At 37.5% G+C, this 19,623-nt stretch overlaps 1 protein-coding gene across 1 annotated transcript in view; it reads right to left on the bottom strand.

The window, feature by feature from the left end:
• The window catches only part of LOC124804900 (modular serine protease-like), a 244,827-nt gene that overhangs the window by 21,586 nt on the left and 203,618 nt on the right, over positions 1-19,623 (bottom strand). The window contains exons 9-10 of the mRNA XM_047265273.1: positions 10,732-10,838; positions 7,675-7,851 (exon numbers count right to left, since the gene is read on the bottom strand). Coding sequence (XP_047121229.1) covers positions 7,675-7,851; positions 10,732-10,838 — 284 coding nt within the window. The remainder of the gene's footprint in view (positions 1-7,674; positions 7,852-10,731; positions 10,839-19,623) is intronic.

Below are 19,623 nucleotides of genomic sequence, written 5' to 3'. Positions count from 1 at the left end.
TGGTAATCGCAAGAAAGCATTTCTGAAGAAGAGAAATTTGTTAACATCAAATGTAGAGCTAAGCATTAGGAAGACTTTTCTGAAAGTATTTGACTCGAGTGTAGCCATGTATGGAAGTGAAACAAGCTAGGTGAAAATTTTACACAAAGAGAGAATAGAAGTTTTCAAAATGTAATGCTACAAAAGAATGTTGAAGATTGGATGGATAGATTAGTGTGTTGGCATTTTGTAGCGTGCAGTTGCAGCTGTAGTGGTTACAAAGCTAAGTACTGACAAAGTTATTTGTGCACTGTTATACAGTTATTATATTCAATAGTTTTCAGTGGTGTTCCATGCTGTTTGTGGTGAAATAACAATTTAATAAACTTTTGCAAACATTCGCTCACTGTGTTTTTTAGAGTTTTCTGTGCATTGAAGTTGTTTAGTAAATTTCATGCTTTAGTTTTCAGTTAACATTTCTTATTGTTTCTAGTGAAATATTTCAGTAAAATTTTCAGTCAGTGTTTTAACTTCATTGGGCAGTCCAGTGGTCACTTGAATTTTCAGTTTAGCTAGTAATTTTGTGAAGTTTTATTGGCATTGGTATTAGTTGCAGTATAGTAGTATTAATACAAGTAGTTGCTTTCTTAGTAGAGAGAGAGAAGTAACTAACTGCCACTGTTAGTTCTATAAATAGTTCTACTAGTGTAACTGAACTTAGGTAATATAGACATATAGTCTTTTTCAGTAACTGTAAAATTTTACCCTGAGTGAGAAGTGTAGGCTATGTCATAGGTTTATGAGTAGTGGGTTATGGTGTGGGATTTGTTCAAACTATTTTCATTGGGAGGGGGGGGGGATGTAGTGGAGAAGCCAGTGGACATTCTAGTGAGATCCTCTACTGGGAATGAATGCATAATCTGTAGTAGAAATAAGTTGACAGAGGAGCAGGAGCATAAGATCTGTGCCCTTCAGTTGCAGTTGCAACATGCAAAGGAGGAACTAGATAGGTCGAGGAGGGTGAAGGGTGCTGGGGAATGGAAACTGGCAGTTGGGAAGAAGGCTGCTTGGAGGATGAGGTATTCAGATAGTCAGATCTACTGTATATATGCACAATATAATTAACTGTCAGAGCTGAGTGGAGAGGAGCCTCGTGTATCTGTAAATGTAGGAAACATGCAGCAGTCCTCAGCAATTAGGAGGCCTAGGTTAGTTGCAAAGTCTAACAGAAAGAAGATAGTTCTGCTGCTAGGTAGTTTGCACGGTAGAGGTGTGGGCCAGCAGTTGTAGGATGTACAGGGAGTGAGTACCAAGGCATCAGCATTGTGAAGCCTAGTGCAGGATTAGCTCAGGTGACTGACAGCATGGGGGAGTTCTGTAGGAATTTTACAAAGGGGGATCAGGTAGCGATAGGGGGTGGAACAGGGAACAGTCTTGATAGGGATGGGGAATATGATGTAGGTGGTGACCTGGTAACGATAGATACTCAAACTGGTGGCACTAATGTGCATTTTGTGCAACTGTTTCAGCGTCATGATTGGCCTCATCTTAATGCTGATGTTAGGTGCGTTACATGGGGCTGGAGAAGGCACTGATGGCAGAGGCCATGGGTCACAGTTCAGTGGTGTCAGTTTAGTCTATCGGTAGATTGGGTTTCACTCCAAGCTTCTAGGTGACAGTGTAGTGGGTGGTGGTTGGGTCACTCATGGAAAAATTCCTGTAGTAGTTGGTGTTAGAGCTGCACCTATTTTAGATTGAAATCAGTCAATAGGTATACCTGCTTAAAGGAAGTTCCTTTAACTAAGGTCTCACCTTCAGAGGACATCATGTTTCCAAGTAGAGAAGGAATTAGCATATTTCATCAAAATCTAAGCGGTATTAGAGATAATGTTAATGAACTGCGTATAGGTGTTGACTCTGAAATTATCGGTATACCAGAGGACCACTTAAACAATTTGACAATTCAGAGGTTTCCTTTACCAGGATACAGATTAGCTTGCTGACTTTCAAGGAGTTCCTTGTAGGGCGAGGGAATGCTATGTTCATAAAAAGCAGTATTCCATTTGAGTCCATAGACCTGTCTCGGCACTGCACTGAACAGATATTTGAATATTGTGCAGGGGCAGTTGAATTTAGTGAAACTAAACTTCTAATTGGTGTTGTTTATAGGTCCCCTAACTCTACGTTCAGAGCATTTTTGCTCAACCTAAAGAGGGTTCTCGATTCACTTTATATGAAGTACCAGAAATTAGTTATATGTGGTGACTTCAATATAAATTTTGTATATTATGGTGCAATAAAAAGGGTGTTGGTAGATCTAAATTCATATGATCTGCAGCACTCTATATATATATATATATATATATTTTTTTTTCGAACTAGGGTGCAGGGGAACAGTAGCACAGCCATAGACACTATTTTTGTTCATTCTTCATTACTAGATGGGCATTCTGTTAGTAAAAGGGTGAACGGCCTTTCAGACCATGATGCACAAATTTTAACACTAAAAGGCTTTTGTACTCAAATATATGTCACACATAATTACAAACTACATAGGGAAGTTAATCCAACAGCAATAGAGAGTTTTCTAACTCTCATCAAGGAACAAGGGTGGCAGGATGTTTATAGTGCCGATAACATAGATGGCAAATATAATGCTTTCCATAACACATTTCTCATGCTCTTTGAGACTTGCTTTCCATTAGAACATTCTAAATGGGGTACTAGCAGTAAAAGGCAGCCTGGGTGGCTGACTAGTGGGATAAGGATATCATGTAGAACAAGGTGGGAATTACATGAAAATGTTAGAAGTAGACACAATCAAGCTACAGTAGCCCATTACAAACAGTACTGTAAGATGCTTAAAAATGTTATTAGGAAGGCAAAGAGTATGTGGTATGCTAATAGCTAATTTGCAGGATAAAATTAAAACCGTGTGGTCAGTTGTGAAGGATGTGCTTAGAAGAATATCAAAGTACTGTGCTCCGTATGTTAGCCCCGTATTGAGTCATAGTTGTAATTTTTCCTTTAGGGATGGTCAGTTTCCTATACAATTAAAGTACTCAGTAGTAAAGCAGCTTTTTAAAAAGGGAGAAAGGGATAATGTAGACAATTTAGACCTATTTCTATGTCATCAATGTTTGCTAAAGTTATTGAAAAGGCTGTGTATGTAAGGATAATTGATCATTTTATATCACACAATTTGCTATCAAATGCACAGTTCAGCTTTAGAAGCTGTTTAACGACTCAAAATGCTATATTCTCTTTTTCTGTGAGGTACTGGATTGGTTAAACCAAAGGCTTTGAACGCTAGGCCTATTAAGTAGGATGTTCGATTGTGTTGATCACAAAATATTGATCCAGAAGTTCCACCATTACGGAATACGGGGAGTAGCTCGCAATTGGTTCACCTCTTACTTTATCACAGGCAGAAAAAGGTCATTATTCACAGTGTTGAGAATGGCTGTGATATGGGGTATGAGTGGGGTACAGTCAATTGGGGGTGCCCCAGGGATCAGTGTTGGGGCCACTCCTGTTCCTTATATATATAAATGATATGCCCTCTAGCATTACGGGAAACGCTAAAATATTTCTGTTTGCTGATGACACTAGCTTGGTAGTTAAGGATGTTGTGTGCAACATTGGCTCGGTTTCAAATAGTGCAGTTCGTGATGTTAAGTTCATGGCATTGTAGAAAATAAACTAATGCTAAATCACAGTAAGAACCAGTTTTTACATTTTCTAACATACAATTCAACAAAACCTCACATTTTAATTTCACAGAAAGGGCTTATCATTAGTGAAACTGAATAGTTCAAATTTCTAGGACTTCAGATAGATAGTAAACTGTCGTGGAAAGGCAACATTCAGGATCTTGTTCAAAGACTTAATGCTGCCATTTTTACTATTCAAATGGTATCTGAAGTGAATGATTGTTCGACATGAAAATTAGTCGACTTTGCTTATTTTCATTCGCTTATGTCATATGGTATTAAATTTTGGGGTAACTCTTCCCATTCTAAAAGGATATTTTTGGCTCAGAAACAGGTGGTTTGGGCAATAAGTGGTGTAAGTTCAAGAACCTTTTGTTGACCCCTGTTCACGAGACTGGGTATTTTGAGATTGGCCTCTCAATATACATATTCCTTACTGTCATTTCTTGTTAACAATATTAGCTTGTTCCCAAGAATAAGCAGCTTTCACTCAGTTAATACTCGGCAGAAATCAAACCTGCATTTGTATGGGACTTCCTTAACTCTCGTGCAGAAAGGGCTGCAGAATACTGCTGCATCCATTTTCAATAAGCTACCACTAGAATTAGCAGTAATCCACACACTTTGAAATCGAAACTGAAGAGTTTTCTCATAGGGCACTCCTTCTAGTTTGTCGAGGAGTTCATCGAAAAATTAAGCTGATTCTTGTTGTATTACTGATTGCATTTACTTACACTTATGGCTTTACTTTTTTTTCAGGTTCTAAACATTTTGTTTTTATCTGTTATTACTTTTATGTTGTAATTTCATGTATTGACATGTTGCATGATCTTGGAGATTTGCTCCTCAATTTGGTCCTACAGAACTTATGTGTAAATAAATAAATAAATCATGTAACCAATGAGATGGTACTGAATGGAACAGGGGAGACAAGGAATTTGTGGCACAACTTGACCAAAAGAAGGGATCGATTGATAGGACGCATTCCAAGACATCAAGGGATCATGAATTTAGTATTGGTGGGAATTGTGGGGGGTAAAAATTGTAGAGGGAGACCAAGAGATGAATATAGTAAGCAGATTCAGAAGGATGTAGGTTGCAGTAATTATTTGGAAATGAAGTGGTTTGTACAGGAAAGAGTAGCATGGAGAGCTGCATCAAACCAGTCTTAGGACTGAAGACTACAACTACAACAACAACAACAACAACTACATGAATATTTCTGTAGCAAAAACTTCTTTGCTTTTTTGCTTGGTTTTTGTACCAAGGTGCATAAATATTAATGATATGGATGCCTAAGAAGTTATTTGCAATGCTACAACATGATTCAGTACTAGCAACAGCTTTTCTGCTGAAATTCAGTACTGCCTCATATTCTGACGTATCTGCTAGTTTAATGGTAGTAATCTATTGTATTAGAATAATATTGGTGTCCATGGCACAATCATATTGTTGGAAATTTATTATCAATTTGATTATGTTCGCATTAATTGCTGAAAGGATATAACTTAGATTTATGCATGTAATCAACTTTTTATTCTGTGTTGTCTGTCCAATTTGACCAGTGACTGTGGTCTTTCTTTTGTTTGTCCAAGTTTTGTTCCTTCACCGTTTCCCTGCTTTGCATGGCCAAATAATTGTTGGCAACTTCGGAGTTTGTTTCCCCATCCTACTTCCTTGAGACAATGCTAGAACTGCTTGTACATTGTAATTTCCTTTCTCGTGCATTATCTTGAGCATCTGAATGCATTCTCATAGCATGTCCCATTGTAGCCATTCTCATTGGCTCAGTACGATCAATGTCCATCAGATCTTCAACAGACATGCCTACAACATCCCTTGTATCGGTACCTGTTTTGAGTTTCCCTGGATCTTCAATCATTTTGCAATCCTGTCATGGGGCACAGTCTTTTGGAGTACATGCTTTCATCTTCTCAGTATTATGTACTTTGTCTGTGTGCAGTTCTGTTCTGCACTTGTAGGAGTGCAGGAGGAAGTGGCGTCAGGCGTATAGATGGGTTGGCATGATTATAGTGGCCGGGTAGGAAGTGGCACACACTGAAAGTGACAAAGATGTGAATTGGGAGGGAATGACATGACAGAAAAAGAGGAAACTGTTGGGTGGAGGATGTGGGGCAGTGGATGGCTTGAGACTGAGGACGGGACAATTACAGGACAATGTGTTTTAAGGATAACGCCCATCTGCATGGTGCAGAGAAGCTGGTGGTGGAGGGCAGGATCCAGATAGCTCAGGTTGTTAAGCAGCCACTGAAATAGAACATGTTGTGCCACCACCTTTCATCCTGGTGGATGTCTGGTTCGTATTTGTACCAACATAAAAAGCTGTGCAGTGTTTACAGCAGAGTTAATATATGACAGCGATGCTTTCACAGGTGGCACAGACACCAAAAGCTGCCAAGTTTTCTTTCTTTTGCATGTGCCAATTGAGAAATAAGTGCTTCTGCTTCTTTAACACCTCTAGTCTTCTTTAATCCAAACACATGGACAATCTATAATTTACACTGTTATGACATTGATGTTGCAATGTCTTGAAGGCTTTAACTGCCAGTCTCTCTTTAACTGCCATTTAACTGTAACAAATCACAGTAAGAATGACTCTTGAGAAATCTTCAGTGTGCTGGTGACCTAAAATGACATATTATCACAATACACAGATTGTTACACAAAAAAGAAAAACAAATACCAAAATTCCTTAACCAATATGACATTTCCTGTCATTTTATTGCAACAAGTCACAGAAAACAACAATGTGTTTGCATGAGATCTTCAATGTACTGGTGCTTTGAAACATGTAAGTTATAATATGAAACCCACCAAATATGGGAATCAACTAAAAATTACTAAATCCAGGATGGCGTCTCTGAAGCTCTGCTTGTGACATAGAACACAATATTGCATCATACTGGCCACAGTCCACGAAACAAAATCTGACTTGCTTATTCTGTCCTTCACAGTACAGAATGCTGCGGAATGCGATATTCCATTTGGGGAATGTCACAAAACTCAACTAGCTACTTGTCCATGTCTGAACTTTTTCACATCCTGTGTGAGAAAGATTTAAGGGTGACACCTGGACTAGGTCTTGCAGACATACAAGCCATTATTGATTACAGCTTTTACATCATAAACTGGCCATCCATCATCAAGAGCAGGAGGGAGACAGGCAAGGAAGGAAGGATGGAAGGAAGGATGGAAGGAAGGAAGGAAGGAAATTGAAAAAAAAAGAGGTAAAAATGTTGGTACAACAGAAGAGGAAGTTACTACAAATGACAAAACGTGCACAAGTGTTATAGGAAGTAACATGTTTTGCTGTCATTCTCAAAATTTCCCCCACATCTTATGTATCCAAATTCAGGGTTTGTAGCAAATTTTCAATTCCAACATTACCCATAAATTTCACCCTTAATTCCTATTTGTTAATTTCTATTTCTTCTGAGGAAGAAAAATTGATTTATAAACTTCAGAATCTACATAATTATCCATTTCACTTTTTTTCTTATTTTATTTTGTGCACGTTACTTCTGTTGCAAATCATTTTTTTCAGTTATTTGTAAGCCCATCTTCTCTTCTACCTCAAATAATCAGATGAAAGAGGACCACTTTAAAGAAATTAACTTTCAGAGTCATTGTTAAATTAGGAAAGTCAGGTATGATCAGATGTCAGCATACATAAATGAAGGTAAAACATATGCAAACGGCAGCACAAAAGACAAAAAAAATTAAATAATGTTGAGTACATTAACAAGAAGAAAGAACAACTAATTTCTAGGAAAGAGTATGCCATATGTATGTATGTAAAATGAAATTATTTGCAAGCCTGAAGATACTTGTATTTTAAAGTTCAGTAATCATAAAATTCCAAGTGTAATATTGATATAAAAAATATTTCCATACAAACTCAAGGACAGGAAATAAACTGTGTGCAAAGGAATGATTGAAAACGATAATGACATATACTCACAGAGCCACTATTTCCAGAAGACAGCTGTTCCCTGTCGTATTTACTTTCCAGATCTACACAAACTGGTCTCACAAAATCAGAGATTGTTATTTCAATTTTCAAAACTATTATAGCAATGTCATCTGCATAATTTCGTGTAGCTGCTTCATATGTATCTATTACCTCAATTGATTCAACCTGAAAATTGATTGTATATTAACTAATTGTGTCCAATGAAGATTCATTCAAGAAAACAATGCTAGACAGTATTTACCTTCAATGATACAAAAAATATAGTACAGCTCATAGACCTATATAATGGTAAAAAGTGGCATTACCTATCTTTCAGAACTAATAGTTCCTTCATCAGGTAGGAGAGATGGATATGTTTTGCAACTTGAAACAGGAAGGGCAGGCCATTCAGACCTCAGAATGAGAGGACAAGGTTGGATGAAGGTGAAAGAGGTGGTGTTGGAGAGAGTAGGTCAGAGATAATGGATAGATAATCACTGTGCCAACTTCAGTTCAGAGACGGTAAGGAAAAAATGTGAAGTAAAGATACATTAGTGGGTAAGAGAGGGAATACTGCAATTAAGTGTTAAGAAAAAGAATCGTATCTTTCTGGCCCCTAATTGATCTTTACTTTTTATTTTTCCCTTATTGTTTCTGGACTGAAGCTGGTACAGGGATTACATATCCACCATCTCTGACCTGCTCTCTCAAACACCTCCTCCTTCAGCTTCGTTTACCCTCATCTTCACCACAGGTGACTACCTCCCTTCTGGGGATATGAATGGCCTTCCCCTCCTTTTTCGTATGCCCAAAAATATCCCTCTCTTCTACTGGAAGTATTTCCAAATGCTAGGTAGTGTGTCTCTTTTTTCCAGTAATTCTGTCTCATAATCAAGCACATATTACTTACACATTAAACGAAGTTAAAAACAGATTGCAATAAGAATGTTGCTGTATATGAACATTTATTTGTAGTTGTCATTCTACAGCCAGTTTCTACTTTACTTTTGAATGCATTATGGGAACAGCAGTGATCAATGTCTTGTAAATAATTACTATTAAAAACAGTCTTGATCACGATTTATTTTATAAGGTGACCGGTTTCGACCACTACTGTGGTCATCTTCAGACCATTGAGTGGAAACCCCTTTCTGTTGGAGAATCTCCAACAGAAAGGGGTTTCCCTTTCTGTTGGAGAATCTCCAACAGAAAGGGGTTTCCACTCAATGGTCTGAAGATGACCACAGTAGTGGTCGAAACCGGTCACCTTATAAAATAAATCGTGATCAAGACTGTTTTTAATAGTAATTAGTTTCTACTTTAACTGATGTAAAATATGGACATATGTTCCAAAATTTGAGATCTGTGTGAAGTGCAGCACAATCTCAGGTATTTAATAAATACTTGATTTATATGTTGGTTTACATTAAGCCATTTTTGATACTTTCAGAACAGTATGCATGAAATTTATTAAAGATCACATACGTAACATTTCAACAAACATATCATACTGCTTCTTATGACCTAGCAGAATAAATTAGATTTTACAATTAGTATTAATTTGGACTGACAATTTTTTTAGACTTTTTATGAGATGGTATCGAAGCCTATTTACCTGGAGCAAGTTTTACGTTTGTGCAGCAGTTCAACAGTTCAGTCTCTCTACTGCTACTGTTGCAAAATTTAGCATTCTATGAAAGCAATAGCATTTCTATATTTATGGATACTAATGCTGCTCTTAATATTTATGCACAGTAGACATAAAATATGTATGTTGTATTTATCAAAAATGGAAATTCATGGACAGAAAATTGTACAAAATAAGGGAAAGATAACCACTTACTTATAGGTGATTGGTTTGTGGATTCACAGAAACATGTAATAGGAAACTGTTAAAGTTATCTTTCAAATGTGTAGGTTTTGTCTGTGTGGTTGGTGTGTAAATGTGTGTACTTGTACCAGAAAAAGAGGAAGAGTGCAAAAGCTAGTTTTAACTGTTTTCTGTTACATGTTCCTGTGCACCACACACCAGTCCTCTACAGGTAAGTGGTTTGCCTTTCCTTTATTATATGTATAAATCACATTTTAAAGTTTCAAACCTATTTTTAGCTTCCATGGCCATTGTTAGGCACCTTGTGATGTCCTTTCAAATAAAATACAGTTGGGAACATAATGAACATTTACACTTCTATGAACACCCCAATCAAAATCTCCTAGATGTTTGGATGATGCAGAGCTAAAAATTGTGGAGACCTACATTTTACCCACAATTCCAAGTAGTCCCAAACACCATCTATGGGATTATCACCAGCCAATTCAGTGGGCTAGTCCGTGTGCAGTCAGTTGGCTAAGTATTCACCAGAAAAGGAACATGTGTGAGCAGCCTTATTACCATGGCTGTTATTTTGGAAGACAGAACAGACCACAACATGTTCATCATGAAGATGTAGAAGAAAGGGCAAGACTTGATCACTGAGAATGGTACAATACAAATCCTGGTTTACACTCAAGGTAACACAAATGAATGGGTCCAAGTCTAGGTACGATAGTGCTTTTCTGCCTTTCAGTCATGTCTCCATACTGATCCATACAAATGACTGGCACATACACACCACTTCACTGCCATGACTTATGACAGCAGTGAAGGTCACATGACTACTTTGTACCAGCTTTGCACCATGTAGAGTGCTTTAAAGCAACGAGTGTGCTCTCCTGCAGGAGTGAACAATATTTTGTTTGGAGAGCTTATGTATTATAACCAAATACTATTGTAACAAAAACATTTAACTTATGCTTCAGCTACATCATTTTCAAAGTAGCTGACATTGTTTCACAGAAAAGAAAATTCTACAGATCAATGTGATTATGTTTCTAGTGGAATCCAGTGATCTCTTCTATCGAAATTTCCCTTATACATGTTCATGGGGGTAAAACATATGCATTATTCTCAGAAACTAATGCCAATCAGCATTATTTAAAGTAAGAACTGTGTGTCATCTATCAAAATTTTCTGCTAAAAGTATGTTTTGTTAATTAAAGGTCTATGAATAATTAACTTTTACTTACTTCAAATCGTTGCTCTGTTTCATCCTTTACATCCCATCCTCTGTGGTATTTGCCAGCTCCGATCATGTAATCTTTAGGATCTTTTGATTTTACAAAACAGTGAGCAGCTGTTAGGGAAAAAAAAAAAAACAAAAACAGAGTTGGTGTACCACTCTCCACAATGCAAATACAAAACAAAATCTACAAATAAATGTATTTAGTTATAACATATATTTTTCTGGGATATCCTAATATCAAAAACCTATTGTCTATTACCTTTATTATTATTATTATTATTATTATTATTATTATCATCATCATCATCATCATCATCATCATCATCATCATCATCATCATCATCATCATCATCATCATCTTGCTTTCTTTTCTCAGACGTTATGTCTGGTCAAAAATGGAAAGTGACACAGACCTTGATCAAGCGTGACTTCCTTTTAACTGTACGGTATATGTTACATTGCATTTAGGAACTTTCAGGTAATTGAACATGTATCAATAATTACAGATTTCTGTAGTTGTATATAATTCTGGGTATCTGGTAATAAATGTTGTGTATACTTGTGATCTGTATCCAGTTGTGTTGGTTCCTAAGTTTGTTGCTTGGTAATAACAGAACATGAGGTGCCTGTTAACTTCATCTGGCCATCTCATCATCTGTCTTTGTTTTCCTTCTAGAGTGGTTGCAGGAAGCATATCCTGCAAAACACCTCTATTTGGATTTAAATCATTTTCCGTGTGGCTAGCAGTGTCGTTACCATTGTGGATGGGCATAGGTTTCAAGCGTCGTCCCCGACCATGACAGCACTTGTCCGAGGCTTCATTAGTTCTGTCCTGAACCAACTAATCACACTAAAAGGGGGGTTAGCCCTATTAGTGGTTTGTTATTTTCGTCGCCTTTTACGACTGGCAGAACATACCGGAGGCCTATTCTTTTCCCGGGCCTCCACGGGGCTTATTATCATTATCATTATTAGTAGTAGTAGTTGTTGTTGTTGTAGTAACAACAAGCGAGGATTAATTTTAGATTAAATGTGACACTGTTTAGCACAGTGTTATGACCAAGTCAGGAATTGTCTCAAAGACAACATAACACTTACTAGCTTATCAGAGGCTACATGCATTTGTCTGGTATCACACTTGTGTTATGGTGCTACTTGGATGGCAGTTGCATTGAAATTGATACTGTGCAACAAATATTTACATTGAAAAACTAAAGAGAAGTATTCTCATCAACCATTACAGAAGAACAAAAAAGGGGAAGGAGAACTTATATTCATAGAATTCACCATCCAAGTTTGCTGCTCTGATTGTTCTGATATACTTAGCTTTGTGTGAGGCATTTATGAGAGTGAATCATTTGTTTACAGCATGCTCTTGCGCCAACAATTACTACTATGTAACTCATGCGTCAATATTCAGTTATAGTACATCATTACATTAGTGTTATTTGGTGGTATCCATGTGCAATGACAAAATTTTGAGGAGGAGTTCTAGCCATCTGCAAACCTGCATACACCACAGCAAAAGTCATCAGCAGAAACTCTGCAAAAATTTCCATCACAAGAATTAGACAAAAGTCAGTCAACTGGTGACCAATGTGCCTAATTCCATATCCAGTGTTGATACAGCAAGAGTGTGTTTCAGATGTAAATGAACATAGAGATATTTAATGTATTTGTGCAACTGAAGGACAAGAACTTATGAAAAATTTACCCTATGATTACCAGGAAACTACTTTATGGCTCATTGTCATCATTTATAGAGAATATTGTTAATGTTTGTGAACTCATATGACTGATGACTGGAATTCAGACAGCATTGAAATCAGCTGTGAGTGCTAACATGTTAGTGAACTCAGAAAAAAATTAGATGCCTATATTCTCTTGTATAGTGTTAAGGAATTGCTCAAAACACTGAAAAAAGCGTGTTATTCAGTTAACTGCATCTGTTGCTATCAACAAATAATGTACCAAGAAGATTACCAGACCCATTGAACTGACGATCATATGCACTTGCTGACATTTTATTCCCAAGTATTACCAATGCAAGTTGTTATTCAGGTGTTGCCAAGTATCCCCACTGTAAAGCAGAATTTTAATTGCACAATTTGGACGTACCAGGTATGCAAAAACCAAATCAGATGTTTTAATGTGACATTCACCATCCTATAAGGCCCCTTATATTATATGCGCTGACTGCAGTGGTGTACATTTCCCCCACAAACAGATCGTGCATTCAGCATCATAGAAGGAGAATGACTGAGGAATTAAGTTTTATCCATAAAATCTCCTTAGCAGAAGTTCAAGCTATGGCAAACTTTCTTCATATGCTAAGGAAGTTATAAGTGGTCACTGTTACTAAACCACCCTGACCACTACAACCAGCAGACAAATCCCATGTGTTGCACTGGACATATTATAACAGTTCCCAGCAATGAAACCACCACAGCCTGCATGCATCTCCACTGCAAGCAATAGTGGAGGTTCACTTTCAACATGCTGTAAGCTAATGTTAGGAATTGACTGCTCGATCAACTTAGCACCAAGTAACCCCCTCTCATCACAGTAGATATCTTTCACTTTTATGAACCATCCCAATTTTCTGGAATTGTCTAGTAACAATGCTTGGCAGTTCCAGGGGAGATATCACAGCCTACCTACATCTAGATGTATACCTTGCAAGCCACCTTATGGTGTGTTGTGGAGGGTACTGCTGACACTGCTATCTGTTCCCCCAGAAAAATGATTGTCTGTAAAGCCTTGTATGACATCTAATTTTTTTCATTTTCTCATCATGATCATTTCATGATATGTATGTGGGAAGAAATAATATGTTGTCAAACTATTCTTGGAATGTAATATCTGTAAATTTCAAAAGCAAACCTCTCCTGATGCACAATGCCTCACTTGTAGCATTTGCCACAGCACATCAGTCAAGCTCAGGGCACATAAGGAACAATACTTTGGCCCAGTATAGCACCCAAGACCTAACTGATGACACATGTAATCTTGTTTTAGTAGTAAGGTCAACTGGATCTAGATGCCATTCATCCAAGAAAGAATCCTCCGTATCTTCAAGTTGACAAACAGGACTATGTATCCTTCAACTGAATACACAGTTAGTGAGATCTAATAGATAACCTGCTCAATTTGATGCTAACCATTCATTGGTCAGAACTGATTATTGCAGAGACATGGTTGAAGCACAACTTAGGTACTCCTGCTGTAACATAATTTGGAAAGACCAAATTGATGGGATGGATGACACTATCCTGTTCAGCCTTCAAACTATAGAATACGAGCAATTAATATTCCCTTTATCACTAAAAAAAAAAAAAAAAAAAAAAAAAAAAAAAAAAAAAAAAAAAAAAAACCACACCACTCTGGCCCATGGCAGTGCACATTAATCTACCAGCTGTGTTGCGTAACTATCCAACTAGACACATGGCAGGAACTGTTTCTAGACTTTTATATACCGATTTCTTGATGACTCTTCATCTGGATTCTTTTTGCCTTTTAATTTAATAGCAATAATATGAAAGCCAGATTTGTTAATTCAGGTGTCGCTGCATTGCTTGACATCTTGGTTGAATTTTCCCAATGCAGTTTCCTTAACTGCAGTCTTCTGTAATACTCATTTGCATATGGTATGGCTCTAATCCCTAAACCAATACATATGCTTTGAACTCTGAGAATTCAAAATCATCATCATCATCATCATCGTCATGGATATCTATAGGCTGCTTCACACTCAATGTACCTACATTTGGTTCAGGAATTGGATGGTTGGCTTAGATAGAACATTAAAATGCCTCCCTCAATGGATGATCCTCAGCCCAATATTGCATAGCACTGAAACTTCTCCACTACCACCCATTAAAACTATTACTTGACATGAATTAGGTTTCACTGTCATAGTATTTCAAGACTGGCTGATACAAAATGTACTAACAATATCACCACCCAAATTGCAAGCAGTGATGTTTACTTGCCAACATGTATAGCATCTTGCTCCACAGATGAAGTTGGGAGGCTATACAGTAATAGTAACCTTGACTGCACAGGACTGATCTACATTTCATGGCTGATGTGGTATGCCCACATCAGGCATCACCGCCTGAGGCTATAACAAGCAATAAATGTTGTGGTGGCACTAACTTTGTATTTGGTGAACACACATCCTGTCCTCCCATGGTGCTTATCTTGTACCACAGTATTAAAGTTAGCATCCACCAATTACACAATACACACTGTCACTGGATTACAATGTTGATCAAAGTAAAGCTGACAACACCAAACAATGGTAATCTATTTGATGCAGTAGGAAAGCCTCTCCATACTTGTTGTTAGTTCCCAGTAGGTAACTCTGGAGCTCCCTGTTGTCTAGAAATTAACAAACCTACAGGAGTTTTTAGACCAGTTACATTTCTCTTTTGAAATAAAAAATACATTGTTCAATAATGCCCAGTACGTAACAGGAATGTTCTGTTGGCTCTCATAAATGTTCATATTATGACCATAATCCAGAAAGGTGGTTTGCAACAATGATGTTTAATTTAGGAGAACTTTCTCTGGATCCAACACAATTAAGATCTCCAACAAAATGAATATATGGCTCGCTTAAAATCACTGTGATTTTGCATATTTTAAAAGAGGAACATTATTAATGGAGCTATAACACAGCAGAGATGATTCATTTCAAGTTTACATTCCTTCACACATATTCCCTAAACCTCATCATGAAGAAGAGTCTTCAGGGATGTGAAATAAATGTAGCTGAACATTAGCACACAGAAGCAGAAACTGCAGGCTACAGCTGTAAAGTATAGTAACTATAAATTATGGCAGTGGTAATTTACTCACACAGTTAATTATTGGAATTATTTCTAGATAACTTTATCTTTGATGAAAGACACTGCTGCTCCTCTTGTACTACTCAGATGCTGGTTTCATCTAGTACTACGAACAAAGCAGAAAATACACGATGGAATGTAATAATATTCTGAAAAGAAAAGCTGCTACTCACCATATAGCAGAGATACTGAGTTGCAGATAGGCACAACTGAAAGACTCTCACAATTAAAGCTTTCTGCCATTAAGGCCTTCGTCACGACTGCAGTCTCAGGCAACAACTGAAACCACCAGTTGCCTGAGACTGCAGTCATGTTTGCACGCGTGCGCGTGTGCGTTAATGAAGGCCTTAATGGCCGAAAGCTTTGTGTCTTTTAGTTGTACCTGTCTGCGACTGAGTATCTCCACTACATGGTGAGTAGCAACTTTCCTTTTCATAATATTGCTACAAACAAAGTGTTTATATGACTTTACCTAGAATGCTGTTAGCTGTCTATATACCGATGCTTGAGTGCATATAATGTGGTAATTTGTAAGAGAAGTGCTTTGTAAATTAAGCATCAATTTTGTTTTTTGAATAGCTGGAGTTGAAAAAGTGCCTATAAACAGAAGTAGCCACTAAATTCCTCAAGATGGGATTAGATTACACCCTACGGTATGACATGCATAACAAAAAAATTAGTAAACTATCCAGACACCTGTTAGTGAACTTGAATGTGGGGTGTGTCCAGCCTTCAAATTTATGACAACTTGGTATCTGCTGGGGATACATTCAATGAAATATTTGAATGTCTCTGGACGAATGGTATACCATTATTCCTCCAAGAGCTGAAACCAGAGAATGTTGTGATGTTGGATGCAGGGGTCTGGAGTGAAGTCTACATTCCGACTCATCCCAAAGGTGTTTCATTAGGTTCCAACTGGGACTGTGAACACACCAGTCCATTTCAGGAATGTTATTGTTCATAAACCAATGCCTCACAGATTCTGCTTTATGGCACGGTGCACTGTCATACTCATTAAAACTGTCATCTCTGAACTGTTCCTCTACTGTGCTCTAAATGCAGTAAGGGGACTGCACCACAACCATGAAAAACACCTCCATACTTCACTGTTGGCACCACACCTGATGGGATTTAACATTTTGGCAGCTGTCACACCCAAACCTTTCCACTGGATTGCCAGTGGCTGTAGTGTGATTCACCACTCCAAATCACTCGTTTCCAGTAATTACCTATGTAGCAGCGTAGCTCTTTACAATGCCTCAAATGTCACTTAGGACTGACTACAGGAATGGGTGGCTTATGAGGAGCTGCTTGACCATTGTTCCTCATTCTTTTTAATTCCCTATGTGTTATCACTGTGCTGACTGGATTGCTGGTAGCGCCTTGGAACTCATGAGTGACTGCTTCTACTGATTTCATGTGACTTTTTATAACCACAATGCCAGACAGTCCTGTCTGTCATTACACAAGGTCTGCCAGGTTTTGTCTCAGCTGTCATTCCTTCATGTTTCCATTTTACAATCACATCAATAACTGTTGACTTTTGCAGCTTTAAAACTGTTGAAATGTTCCAGGTGGTGTCTTTACTCATGTGACACCCAATGACTAGCCCACATTTGATGCCACTGATTTCTCCTGACTGAGGTATTCTGCTTCTCTACTGACAACCTAATACACTCCACCTCCTTTTATACTGAAGGATTCACCTCATGATATCTAGTGGTCAATTCATTACATAGGGGTTTTTGGATACTTTTGATAAGACAGTTTAGACTGAGATGATTGTGGTATGTATTTGATGTCCTCAGTAAAGTGTGCAATACTGAAACACTGAAAGGTAAATATATTAACTTGTGCACTCAGTACTCACATATTGCTTTTCATTTTGAGGTGTTTCACTCAGAGATAATTATTAAGCAGAAAAGTGCCTTTTTCCTCTATAATTAAACATCTATTTCTGGAGCTCGGTATCCTGACAGTGCCTTTTATTTACATTCACAAAAATTTATATATTTTTACAAAAAATAAATACATCCACTTCTATCAGACCAGTCACTTTCAGGCAACTTGTTGTATGGAACAACTCTCATAGATCTTACACTGTCACTGACCAATTATATGTATGTAAGAACATTGCACCAGAACTGCTTTGGAAAAATTGGAAATTTGTGGTAAGTTCTATGGGACCAAACTGCTGAGGTCATCGGTTCCTAGGCTTACACACTACTTAATCTAACTTAAACTGACTTATGCTAAGGACAAGACAAACACCCATGACCTACGTGATCCTCTGTTTCCTATTGTTAATATACAACTACATCAATACACAAGGAATGCTTTTAATGTCATACAGTGGAATTTTATACACATACATCATTGTGATAATGTGTTATGACTTTTATATCATTAACTGTTTCATTTAGTGCACTTTTGCACAGTATGCAAACAGGATAATTAACAGGAATATTTAAACTTCTAAACCAGAGCAGTAAGGTGTATTAATGAAGGACTGTTTAAACAACCTCACAATTTTTTTTAGGATTTTAGATCACAATAGTGTATACCCTGCTGGGGTATCACACTAGTGTGTCAATAAAGCCAGCAAGAGAAACTTTGTGAATGAAGACAGTAATGACCATGCAAAGCAACAGTGAGAGAACTGTTGCAGAAATCAACAATTCCATATTAATATATGAAAGAATGGCCATAGGTCAAATGTACGGATTTATAAGCATATTTCACTAGGAGAAGCATGGATACTGCCAACAGGAAAACAGAGGAGGTCTTTGGAGAAAAGAGAAGCAGCTGTATGAATATCAAGAGCTCAGATGGAAAACCATTACTAATCGAAGAAGAGAATACTGAAAGAAAGAAGGAGTATATAGATGGTCTATGCAAAGAAGAAGAAGAAGATGAAGTTGAAGGCAATATTATAGAAAGAAAAGATGGCTATGGTGACGACAAGATGGGAGATATGATATTGCGAAAAGAATTTGATGGCACTGGAAGTCGAAATTAGGCCCTTGGAATAGATGATCTTCTGTCACAATTACCGACAGCCTTGGGAGAGCCAACCACAACAAAATTATTCCATCTGGTGCGCAAGATATACGACACAAGCAAAATACCCTCAGACTTCAAGAAGAATGTAATCATTCCAATTGCAAAGAAAGCAGGTACTGATAGGTGTGAATATTACCAAACTATCACTGCAAACTATCACTGCAAACTATCACTGCAAACTATCACTGCAAACTATCACTGCAAACTATCACTGCAAACTATCACTGCAAACTATCACTGCAAACTATCACTGCAAACTATCACTGCAAACTATCACTGCAAACTATCACTGCAAACTATCACTGCAAACTATCACTGCAAACTATCACTGCAAACTATCACTGCAAACTATCACTGCAAACTATCACTGCAAACTATCACTGCAAACTATCACTGCAAACTATCACTGCAAACTATCACTGCAAACTATCACTGCAAACTATCACTGCAAACTATCACTGCAAACTATCACTGCAAACTATCACTGCAAACTATCACTGCAAACTATCACTGCAAACTATCACTGCAAACTATCACTGCAAACTATCACTGCAAACTATCACTGCAAACTATCACTGCAAACTATCACTGCAAACTATCACTGCAAACTATCACTGCAAACTATCACTGCAAACTATCACTGCAAACTATCACTGCAAACTATCACTGCAAACTATCACTGCAAACTATCACTGCAAACTATCACTGCAAACTATCACTGCAAACTATCACTGCAAACTATCACTGCAAACTATCACTGCAAACTATCACTGCAAACTATCACTGCAAACTATCACTGCAAACTATCACTGCAAACTATCACTGCAAACTATCACTGCAAACTATCACTGCAAACTATCACTGCAAACTATCACTGCAAACTATCACTGCAAACTATCACTGCAAACTATCACTGCAAACTATCACTGCAAACTATCACTGCAAACTATCACTGCAAACTATCACTGCAAACTATC

The sequence above is a fragment of the Schistocerca piceifrons genome, chromosome 7 (assembly GCF_021461385.2).
Source record: "Schistocerca piceifrons isolate TAMUIC-IGC-003096 chromosome 7, iqSchPice1.1, whole genome shotgun sequence".
Taxonomy (NCBI): Eukaryota; Metazoa; Arthropoda; class Insecta; order Orthoptera; family Acrididae; genus Schistocerca; species Schistocerca piceifrons.
This window is presented reverse-complemented; position numbering and strand designations above follow the sequence as displayed.